The sequence below is a fragment of the Crotalus tigris genome, unplaced genomic scaffold (assembly GCF_016545835.1).
Source record: "Crotalus tigris isolate CLP2741 ecotype Arizona unplaced genomic scaffold, ASM1654583v1 scf7180000019259.915256, whole genome shotgun sequence".
NCBI classification, from domain to species: domain Eukaryota; kingdom Metazoa; phylum Chordata; class Lepidosauria; order Squamata; family Viperidae; genus Crotalus; species Crotalus tigris.
The window spans coordinates 597,655-610,000 of NW_024097459.1; the positions used below are offsets into that span (position 1 = coordinate 597,655).

The window sequence follows — 12,346 nt, forward strand, 5'->3', positions numbered from 1 at the left end:
CCAAAGTGTATGTTTGCGTCCTAGGGTATTTTGCAATACTGGTAAGTTTCCTGTTGATGGAAACACTCCAAAATTCTGCCTTGGATTTGGCTGCAGTTCCTTCTAAACTTTATACTTTGTACCCCCACAGTGGAAGCTTGTTGGATAGGTCTAATGCATCTTATCTATCCTATATAACACAATATATATTAATTTGATAATTTATTGGGAAATGCTTTATTAAACCCTTGCCTGTTGGAAAATAAAGTCTGGTTTCACTAAAAGATTGTTATACTTACCTATGTTGAATAAATTGATATAAAATGGGGAATGTAAATTTTTAGTTTTTTTAAAAGGGCAGATTACCTAAATTTAGGTGCCTTAACATAGCGAGAAATTCAACAGGGACGGAGTAGGTGCGGGGCAGAGGTGAGCGGGGTGGGGCAGGGGTGGGGTCAGGTTTTGGGTGCTCGATCTCTAAAAGGTTCGCCATCACTGACCTAGCCTGTACCAAATTAACATCTACTTCTAGTGCTTCATATTCCTTGCTATAACAATGGTTCTCTGATTAAATATAATAAGGTGCCATATTTCCTGTGATTAGAAGAGTGGTAAAGGATTACACTATTAGATATGGTGGCTTTTTGGACCTTTTCAGGTTTCTTGAAAATAAGGGTTAGGTTAACTAAAAATACTGTTTTCATCTTGATGTGAAGTATTTCTCAGCATTCTAGTGATGAAGTAGATAATTTTGCAGACTTACTAATAAAGTTAGTACCATAACTTTCTCAGTGTTTATGGAATGAAAGACCTTGAATATTAAGACATTGTTTGCCTTAGGTCAAGGATATTGGCTCACCTGATTATCTTGCCTAAAGAGCATTTAGCACATGATAATTTCAAAAGGTGAGAAGATGTTTTTATCATCTGAGATAAGATACATGGGCACACTAATGAAAAGGTTTCAGATAGTATGTTGATACACCTCAGCTATTACTCAAATGACCTTTCCCCCTACTGAGTTAAATTTCTGACTTCCCGTCCTCAGAAAATTATTTGTACAAAATTTGTTTTCCCTGTTGCTAATCCTATCCTGCTTCTCTTGCATGTGTCCTGAATGATCTTGCTCTGTGTCCTCCCTATAAGCAATGTGATTGATTTACTCATTTACTCTCTTGGCATTGCTACTGTCTCCAGCCAGCCAGGGAACACCCACTAATAAGGGCACTATAACAGGAATGGAGCCTGCCTCATTTCATGCTTCTGCCTGTTTTTTGTACTTTGGCTTGTTTTTCTCTCATTCCATAACCACTCAATTTAAAATAATGGGATATGAAGAAACATACAGGAAGATCCTCAAGGAGAATAGCCCCAAGAAAAGAGAGAGGAAGGGAGGGAGGAAGGGGATCTGCCATGACTGGGCAACTATCTGGGTCCTGCACAGTGAGAGAACTCAAACTGAGTAGCTGCTGGGAAGTCTCTTATTTACTTCACAGGGAGACTAGGATAGATAAGTGACTGAAAGTGAGTGGTAAATATGGAGAAGGTAACAAATAAGCACAACTGTAATTGAGATCAATTGAGTTACATGACCAATGGGAAAGAAATTCAGGAAATAAAGTGCTAATGGAGGGGACAAAAGTTAGAACAGAGGTGTCAAACTGCTGGCCCATGGGCTGGATGCATCATAGCGAAACCGCGCCCACCCCATTGCCAGCAATGGCAAAAAAGTCACAATATGTCACGACACATCATGTGACGTTGTGAGTTTGACATCCCTGGGTTGGAAGATAAATGACTGAGGTGGAGGCTGGCTAGTTAACAGAGAGCAGAAGTATCTTAAGCCTGTCTCACTCATGGTGGGGCCAAGACAAAGACAATATTTTGGGGGCAAGACAGACATTTGTGCAGTCAGGACATGATTCTGAGAATGTAGAGGAACATACATATTTAGAAGTATAAGAGCAAGGTTATAATCAATCATGAAATGTGGAAATTTTCAAGGCAGGGATGTTTTAATTATGAAGCAATTTGCCATGTTTGTACTTTCTTAGAAAGGCAGTGTGATGCACTGGTAATTTATCAGTCAAGGTCTAGAAGGATAAAATTTTCACTTGTAGTGATTTCATGGGTTGATCCATGCACTTTTCTTGGCAATAATTCAGAAGTGGCTTCCCATTTCATTGCCTTGAGATGGGATTTTTACTTCCCACTCCAGTGTAAATTTTTGAGATTCCCTGATGATCTCCTATCAGAATACTGACTAATTCCAACTCTGCTTAATAGTTTTCAAGCCTAAATAAGATCAGTGTAAAGCTGCTACTTATTAAACATAAATTTAAATCCTCCCATAGCTATAAATCTACTGGAACTGGTTGGAGACCAGCTCTCTGATGTTATTGCTGACATATGAAGAATCATATACAGAAGCAAATCAGCAGGGGAAAGTAGAATCCAGAGTCACTGAATAAAATTAACATTTCATTGTAGCAGAATAAAGTGATTTACCTTGGGTATTAATTTGATGTGATAGTTTATAATCCTAACATGCTTGAATGTCACATTTAAAAACAACAGCAACAGATGACCATTTTTCAAACAAAAGGTACAGTATCACTGTGTAACTACTGAACCTTCTGTTGGAAAAAAAAGAACCATGTCCATATATCAGAAATCTCCAATAACTTGTCTATTAATATGTATTTTTCTACTATACACGATATAGTTTTGGACTGAGTAAAGAATTCTGAAACATAAACCACTTCATCACAAACCAACGTTACAATGATCCTGGTTTGTAAAATAATAATAATAATAACAATAATAATAATAATAACAACAACAACTGGAGCACCACTTGAACACCATTGGCATTGACAAATTTGCCATTAGTCAATTGCAAAAGGCGGCCTTACTAGGAACTGCTTCCATCCTGCAACGATATCTGTAATACCATCAAACATCCACATCTGCCTATCCCAGGTCCTGGGTAAGGACTCGATAGTTAGACAAAATGCCAAATCCAGTCTGAACATCTGGCTGACTGTGCGATGATCCATAATAATAATAATAATAATAATAATAATAATAATAATAATAATAATAATAATAATAATAATAATAGTAATCTACCAAGGCAAATAGGTGGGCGTGGAATGCTACAAGTACATCAGATGGTTGAAGAAGAAAAAATGGCTTTGGAAGAATATCTGAAGAACAATGAGGAAGATGCACTGAAATTAGTATATCAGGAAGGCATACTGACTACTGGAGAGACCAAACTGGCCTACAAGAAAGACCAAATGAAGAACAGAATAGAGGCATGGGAAGACAAAGCACTACATGGCCAATACATGAAAAAAATAGCTGGAAAAGCAGATAATAATAAACCCTGGCAATGGCTAAGAGCAGGAAAATTGAAGAAAGAGACCGAGGGACTAATTCTGGCTGCACAAGACCAAGCCTTAAGGACAAATGCATACAAAGTCAAAATTGAGAAGACAGCAACAGACAGTAAGTGCCGCCTATGCAACGAAGCTGAAGAAACAGTGGACCACTTGGTAAGTTGTTGCAAGAAGATTGCACAGACTGATTACAAGCAGCGGCATGACAAAGTAGCAACAATGGTGCATTGGAAGATCTGCAAAAAATATCATTTGCCTGTAAGCAAAAACTGGTGGGATCATAAAATAGAGAGTCATAGAAAATGATAAAATTAAACTGCTCTGGGACTTCAGAATTCAAACAAACAAGCACCTGCAACATAACACTCCAGACTTAACCATTGTTGATAAGAAAGACAAAAAAGTCTGGATAGAGGACGTGGCAGTGCCTGGAGACAGCAGAATAGACGAGAAAGAACTGGAGAAGATAACAAAATACAAAGACCTACAAATAGAAATAGAAAGACTGTGGCAAAAGCAAGCAAGGGTAGTACCAATAGTTATAGGCTCCTTGGGTGCAATCCCCAAACAACTGGAGCACCACTTGAACACCATTGGCATTGACAAATTCGCTATTAATCAATTGCAAAAGGCGGCCTTACTAGGAACTGCTTCCATCCTGCGACGATATCTGTAATACAATCAAACATCCACATCTGCCTATCCCAGGTCCTGGGTAAGGACTCGATAGGTAGACAAAATGCCAAATCCAATCTGAACATCTGGCTGACTGTGCGATGATTGATAATAATAATAAAAGTAGCAACAATGGTGCATTGGAAGATCTGCAAAAAATATCATTTGCCTGTAAGCAAAAACTGGTGGGATCATAAAATAGAGAAAGTCATAGAAAATGATAAAATTAAACTGCTCTGGGACTTCAGAATTCAAACAGACAAGCACCTGCAACATAACATCCCAGACTTAACAATTGTCGATAAGAAGGACAAAAAAGTTTGGATAGTGGACGTGGGAGACAGCAGAATAGACGAGAAAGAACTGGAGAAGATAACAAAATACAAAGACCTACAAATAGAAATAGAAAGACTGTGGCAAAAGCAAGCAAGGGTAGTACCAATAGTGATAGGCTCCTTGGGTGCAATCCCAAAACAACTGGAGCACCACTTGAACACCATTGGCATTGGCAAATTCGCTATTAGTCAATTGCAAAAGGCAGCCTTACTAGGAACTGCTTCCATCCTGCGACGATACCTGTAATACCATCAAACATTCACATCTGCCTATCCCAGGTCCTGGGTAAGGACTCGATAGGTAGACAAAATGCCAAATCCAGTCTGAACATCTGGCTGACTGTGCAATGATTGATAATAATAATAACAACAACAACAACAACAACAACAACAACAACAATAATAATACTGAGTTCTGTTCAGAGCAATTTTCCTAGTGCCACCAAACATATAAAAAATGATGCCAATTGCTGTACTTAGAGCACAGAATTAAATTCCCATATTGCTCTTGCAGCTGGGCATTTCTATTCTGCACAGCTTTTGAAAAACACATGTTGAAACAGCACAGCTCCAGTTCTTTACTTTCTGGTTACTTCATCTGTTGAAATTATTATCTCCTACAGAAGTATATAATCTTCAAGTATATGTCATTGGGTTGGAAAAAATTTCTTGCTACTCTGTATTATACTATGATGTATAATTTTTGAGTATTGTAGTTCCTATATCCTCTTGATAAGCAGTTTTTTATCAGAATTTTTTTTGAGGCAGCAAAAACGTTATGTGAAGGCACCTTAAAGACAAGGACTGACATGTTTATAAAGGAGAGGTATGAAAATTGTTGCTTTACCAAATTCAAGTGGCACCATTGATGCTGTACATTTTTAGTTCTTCAAATATTTATTTTTTATGTAAAAGCAAACACATGGATTTCCTTGAAGAAATGATGATTAATAAGTGCTATAGTGTTAATCCAGTTGTAGAAATAGGGATGGAAGCAAATAGATCTTAAGCAAGCAGAATGACTGTACAAAGGAAATGATGTCAGGAACAATGAATTTTTTTAATAAAATATTATTCCCCAGCTGGCTTCATTGGAATATCTTCATGCGATGGAATACCATTCTCAGAATTCATTGGGACTGGGCTGTTCTTACAATCAGAAAGCAGAAAATATGCATCTTAGCATAGTAATTTTCAAAATTCATCTGGACTGGTCTATCATTGGGCAGAATGACATAGTTAGGGGATAACAGGGAAAGTGTTAGCAACTCAAATTGCTGCTTTCAAGTGTAGCAGAGACTTAACATTGCCAGTCAATTTTTGTAAATGAAAAGTGAGAGGGCATTTCCTTGTTCTCTCCCTCAAACACAAAAATATCTAGAATTGCCCCCAGAAGTTCATGTTATTATGCTGGATGCTATTATGTGTAATGTGAATCAAACTGCTTAGAATTGGCACACTAATTTGTCTTTTATGTACATTTTGTATTTGCTCTTAATAATATTCTGCTGTCGTCAACTGCTCCTTTCAAATTAGTGTTTCATTCTAGGCATATGCTATTAACTTTATTATGAGATCAAAGTGTAAATATGTGTTTTAAGAAAGAAAAATAGTACACTGACAGGTATCATGCTGAGTTAAATAGCAAAGTCCATTGCTCTTTCCTCTCTTTAAAATGCCGGCCTATACATCAGATAATTAATATGAACCTGATGGAATTAATTCTTGCTGCAATTTCTATTATTGTGATTGTTGCTTACTGGCAGTTATTAATCCAATTCTCAACTGCAAAATTAAATGTTCCTTATTTCTTAATACTGCATTATTTGCTAATTCTGAAAAGTCAGTTAAATGGAACTTTCTATAATTTTTTACTTGGTTTTTTTTTTTTTTTTGCCATATCAGCATTTAATGAGACCTCAAAGGTTTTCTTCCCACTATTATCTGTTTGAGAATATTACAGAAATCTTTTTCAGACAATGACAAACTCATCAACTAAATCTGCTCCTCCTCCTGGGCCTTTTACAAGAATATGATACACAGAAATTTGTTCTGCTTTTCATAGCTCTGAACTAAATATCACTTGTTAATTGCTGCTGGTCAAGGGGACAATTTGAACATTATTTCAAAATCTGAGGAAACTCACATTCCCCTGCTCCCCAAAACTAGTATGAATAAGAATCCCAGATGCTCCAGTGACATTTTCATATTGTTTTCATATTGTTAAAAAGATCAAACTATTTTCTATAAACATCTTTCATGCCAGGTTCTTTGTTGACCAGATTTATAGAAACAACTATCATCTTAACGACATATTCCTGAAATGAAACACTGCATATATGAAAAATTATTTAAAACATTGCTGGGTATAAAGTGGTTTTAGGATTAGAGAACTTATGATGCAATTTGATCTCAGTAGAGAAAAGTAAAGTCTTACACTTATGCAAGAAAAACCAAAAGTACACATATGGATTGGGTGAAACCAGGCTTAATAGCTGTAACTTTGAGAGAGATCTTGGAGTCTTAGTGGACAATCAATTAAATATGAGGCAGCAGTGTGCGGCAGCAGCCAAAAAAAAGCAAATGCAACCTTAAATTGCATTAACAGAGGGATTCAATCAAGATCATGTGGTACTAATGAGGTACTAATACAACTCTATAAAGCCTTAGTAAGATCACACCTAGAATACTGCAATCAATTTTGGTCTCCACACTATAAAAAAAGATGTTGAGATGCTAGAAAATGTGCAGAGAAGAGCACCAACTACGATTAGGGGACTGGAGGCTAAAACATATGAAGAATGGTTACAGGAATTGGGCATGGCTAGTTTAATGAAGAGAAGGACCAGGGGAGACACAATAGCAGTGTTCCAATATTTGAGGGGCTGTCACAGAGACGAGAGGGTCAACCTATTTTCCAAAGCACCTGAAGGCCAGACAAGGAATAACAGATGGAAACTGATCAAGGAGAGACTCAGTCTGGAAATAAGGAGAAATTTCTGACAGTGAGAACAATCAACCAATGGAACAGATTGCCTTCAGATATTGTTGGTGCTTCATCACTGGAGGCTTTCAAGAAGAGGCTGGACTGCCATCTGTCAGAAATGTTATAGGGACTCATGTACCTACAAGGGCCCTTCCAACTCATTCTATTCTATTCTATTCTATTCTATTCTATTCTATTCTATTCTATTCTATTCTATTCTATTCTATTCTATTCTATTCGCAAAAATGCTAATTCAACAACATTTAAAAGCTTACATTTCAAAATGACATCATACTCATACATCAAGCACAATTTTTTTTTATGAAAATACATTACATGAGATTATAAAGTGAAATTAGACCCAGATTTCTTTTGAAGACATGTACTCATACCTTACAGACAGCATTCTTTTAAAGTGGATTCAAAGACTAGGATAAAGGCCCCATCCATCCCTGCCCTGTAGTGGTCAGTTGTATACTTCCAGAAAAGAAACTCATAACTGAAACAAATGAAAGGAGATGGCGATTTGCATGTATAGAGCTAAAATTATGCAGGTAGACAACAACTTGCTGTGGAGTTTTTTTTTGTGTAAATTATGATGGTATAGTTATTTGCAGTTAAAAGCATGCACCCTAAGGGTGGTGCTAAAGCATCCTATTATTTTTATCTGCATATTCTAGTTTTTCTTTCTTGTTTCTTTCACCCAGACATAAGTTCTTCTTTCTGTTTCTGATGAAAATATGGGTGTAGGAAGAAAAGTAATTCATAGGAAGTCCAGGAAGATAGGAAATGTTACTCAATTAATGGCAGTCTGATATTTTAGAGTATGTCATGAAAATGCTTACAAAATGGTTGCTATAAGGATAAGACACAACATACATGTTATTTAGAAGATTAACTAGCTCCCACCCATTGTTACCGCATAGAAAGAAATTAATGTGACCCAAAGGCATTTCTCTAACTTTATGTGAAATAGAAATTGGTCATTTGCTTCCTAAGGAGATACTGTACCTGTTATTTACTCTTGTCATAATTGTGTACCAGATAAAGGTGAACAAATAATTGGAAGGAAAATATACAATCAATAGAAAGAAAATTTAACTGTATAAGTTGGTGTATTCCATGAGAACATTCTAGTTTTCTTGATTGCTCTCTTATCTTAGTATTGAGGACTAAGTCTTTGATTACAAGAAGACCAAGTAAGATATACAGTATGTATTGTTAGGGACCTCTTTGGACCTCCATTTATACAGGGTCAATTCAACTGCTACAAGGAGACAACTCTTGGCTGATTCCATAATTTGAATGTTGTTTTTTTGTCATTGGTTGAATAAGCTCCCTTCCTTTAGTGTAGATTCTGTTTCAGTGATCTGTAGTATCAGTGGGGATACATAATTTCATGCATGTACCTGCCTCCTTGATCCAGGAAACAGCAATAGATACAGAGAAGGATCTGCACATTTCTCCCTAAAGCCAGTAGAGAATGAGAATGCATCAAACTTTCTTGGCAGGAAGAATATTGGAGAGAGTTCTTCCAAAGCAGCATGAACTTGTCGAGAGCCAAAATAAAAGCTGGTCAGAAATATTGTCTGACCCAGGGAACTTTGAGACACACGTCTCCTCTGGCAAACTTTAGTTTGGACCATGGGCATTTTTTTTTCTTAAGCAATAAAATATTACACAACTTATTCAGTACAGCAGTCAACCCCTTTCATTTTCATCCAGTGTTAATTTTAAGTTTCCCAAATATTGAAAGAGCTGCAGGATTTCAACACTGGGGTGCACTGTCTTGTGAAATGTATGTTTCAAATGTCCATGTATGTCAGGTCCAAACTCTGGGAAGTCCAAGCTCAGCAGACAGATCATTTGTCAAGTCATGGCTATATGAGACAATGAGAGGTCCTTCTAGAAATATAGAAGAGCTTTTACACAATGTATTGTGCTGAAATGGATAGAAAAAACTTCTTTTCCCTGAGCCATTTTTTATTACAATGTGACAAAAATGCAGTCCACCCTGTGCTACTGTAATGTATCTGAAGTTATACTCATTTTACTATCTAATAAAATCTTTTATGCTCCAGTATACAGAAGTGGTAATGACAACCTTTTCAGAATTTAACCTGTGCACCTTATGGATTTTCATCTGAATCTAATAACATAATAAATTAATGTCATGTGTCTGCCAAATCTGTTTGTCTACCAATGTTTCAGTTTCTTCTATATTATAACCTTCCAATTTCTCTCTATCCAGACTCAGACTGGTAACATAATTTTTTTTTCACCCTGCAACTATTTTTAATCATGTGATTGCTAATAATAGTATATTGTGTTTGTCAATGTATACTAATATTCTAAGCCAGGGGTGTCAAACTCGCAACATCACGTGACATGTCGCGACATATCATGACTTTTTTCCCATTGCCAGCAATGGGATTGGCGCTGTTTTGCCATGACGCATCCAGCCCACGGGCCAGCAGTTTGACACGCCTGTTGTAAGCAGACTCTTGTTCTGGTGGCATTTGGTTCATTTTACACCATTTCTTTCAACGTGCTTTTGTCAGAATCAATGGAATTAACCTAAAAGCCAGGATTTAGCTTAATCTGTCATCTTTTAGTATTTGTTTGTCAAGTTTGGGCTGAAGTCTCTTTAAGCCTTTTGTGCACAAACCTTTTGAGATAGCCCAGTCTGACTTGCTCCTTGAATTACTCACTCAAGCTAAAGAGGGTTGACTTTTCACCTACTAACCTTTCACTCAGTAAAGCCACTTGTCTTCTGATGCTTTCTCAATCTAGGAAGTTGAGATGGATTTAGGCTCAATCTATTTTGAGATTTAAATAAATGCAATGTTGTTCAGCTAAAACCTGGCAAAACTGTAATTTTTGTTTTCATGCATGGCAAATATTATCAGGCTCAACATTTGGGTTTACTTGCATGTAATAAATACAGTATTTATTTAAAGTTATAATAAAATAGAAGAGACAATATAGTAAGCTTGCCAGAATGTATTCATTCTCCCTGGGTGCTTTAGTCAAGTGTTAGTTGATGTGGATTTGAATAAACAAAAATTGTTCCTCTATGAAATGGAAGTCAAACAATTTCCAGGCTTCTTGTTTTAGGCTTTAAAAAAGGAATTATACCAAGTCTATTCATTTTGCTCTGGCATGAACTTAACACAGAGAAGAAAAAAAACCACAGCATGTAACCCAAAATGTAATGTTTGCCCCTTTGAAGGGGAAATATAACAGCTAGAGTGAAATTTGGAGAGCTTGGTTTCCAGTAAAAACTGACAAGGTAATTTGTCACCCAAATTAATTTAATTTTTCCAACTTTAAAATTGTGTATTGCTTTCGAAGTGTCCATATTTCCTTGGGGAGATGAGATTTAAAATAGCCACAGCCTCACCAGTTTTAAGGTAGTGAGCAGTCCTTACAAAGTAAACATTTGCCAAAGAAGAATTGGAAGAAGGTGCTCTTAAATCATTAAACCTGGTCTTGTGTTCTGATAAAAATGTTTGGGCCAAGGGAAGAAAAGGAAAGGAGATTAATATAAGTATTTTGAAATATATTAATATAAGTATTTAGAAAGCCATTTTTTTCTAAAGGATGTCATTGTTGGAGCCAGAATAATCCTGGGTGTGGGGCAAGTGTTTCAAAATGAAGGCATGACAAAGACAAGGTACAACTCCATGGTTCCATGAGTTGACATTGTTTAATTGATGGAAACCAGCTCATGCCCATCCTGTTGATCTTATGGGACAGACAGAGCAGTTGGGAAAAGTCTACTTGTGAATAACCAGGAAAGAAAGAAGTGGAAAAATACAAGATTCCCTGCACTTATATCTCCATATAGCTTTACACATATGGAGGGGTATATTAGAAGCCTAGTTTGAACATACACTATGCTTATTTATCCAATTGACTAAAATTCAAGCTTTCAATCAAAGAATCCTCTCTCTAAGAAAAATTCCATTAAACAGAATGCTGGTTTCTAAAAGATGGAAGTAACATTTAATACTGTTTTGCATTATTATATCATTTGTGTTTTAATTTTGTAGAACACCATGCCATTGAGATCATAAATCTAATGGCCATCTTTTATTCCTGTTTCAGTGGCAAATGAAATGTTGCCGATGTGATTCCAGAATCCCTCATGCATTCAACAGTCACCGGGTGGAAAATGTTCTCTCTTCTACAGGACACAAGCGTTGGTGGCAATCTCAGAATGGTAAGTCCCTGATTTAGAGGAGGGGGGGGAAAGGAAAGAGGCTGATGTGGACGTGCTGTAAAGTAGTTTTATGGTCAGAACAATGATTTCAGAGGGACAAGGGTTGTGTGGATTTAGTAAATAGAGCTTGAGATTTAATAGATTAACTGCAGAGAGGAAATGAATGATCTAGCTTTTAGAAAAAGCCTTAGTTTCATAATGTTCATGGCCCACTGTTCTGATAATTGCTTTTTTGTCTCCTCAGATGTGAAACATGTTTATCTCCAACTGGATTTAAACAATAAATTTCAGCTTGCTAATCTCCTGCTGGATTTCAGGGTATGTGCATGGCTCTCCTGTTTCTTTTTGGAGAAATAAATTTTGATTCAAATGACCTTTGTAAACTAGTGAGAGTCTTGGTCTCTACTGTTAGCTTATCTGGGTTCTGGATCAATCACACTGATTAACTCCCCTTTCTCTCCTTTTTCTTGCTAAGGGTAGAAAGTAAGACTATTGAATTCTAGTTATCTCTTCTTTCCTCTGTCTCTTAAGAGTCCTTTGCCAGGTGGCATGGTGATTGAGCGTTCTACTGATTTTGGTACAACGTGGAAGATCTATCAGTACTTGTCCACAGACTGTTCTACTACTTTTCCCTGGATCCCCAAGAGCTTGCCTCAGAAATGGCATGATGTCCGTTGCCAGGACATACAGAGTCAACATAGACAACCTCAGAATGGGGGAAAGGTATTGTAAATGCAGTACT

The 12,346-nt window shown here is 36.8% G+C and overlaps 1 protein-coding gene across 1 annotated transcript in view; it reads left to right on the forward strand.

The window, feature by feature from the left end:
* LAMB3 (laminin subunit beta 3) overlaps window positions 1-12,346 on the forward strand; it is a 64,672-nt gene that overhangs the window by 8,271 nt on the left and 44,055 nt on the right. The window contains exons 4-6 of the mRNA XM_039361359.1: window positions 11,490-11,604; window positions 11,849-11,922; window positions 12,136-12,327. Coding sequence (XP_039217293.1) covers window positions 11,490-11,604; window positions 11,849-11,922; window positions 12,136-12,327 — 381 coding nt within the window. The remainder of the gene's footprint in view (window positions 1-11,489; window positions 11,605-11,848; window positions 11,923-12,135; window positions 12,328-12,346) is intronic.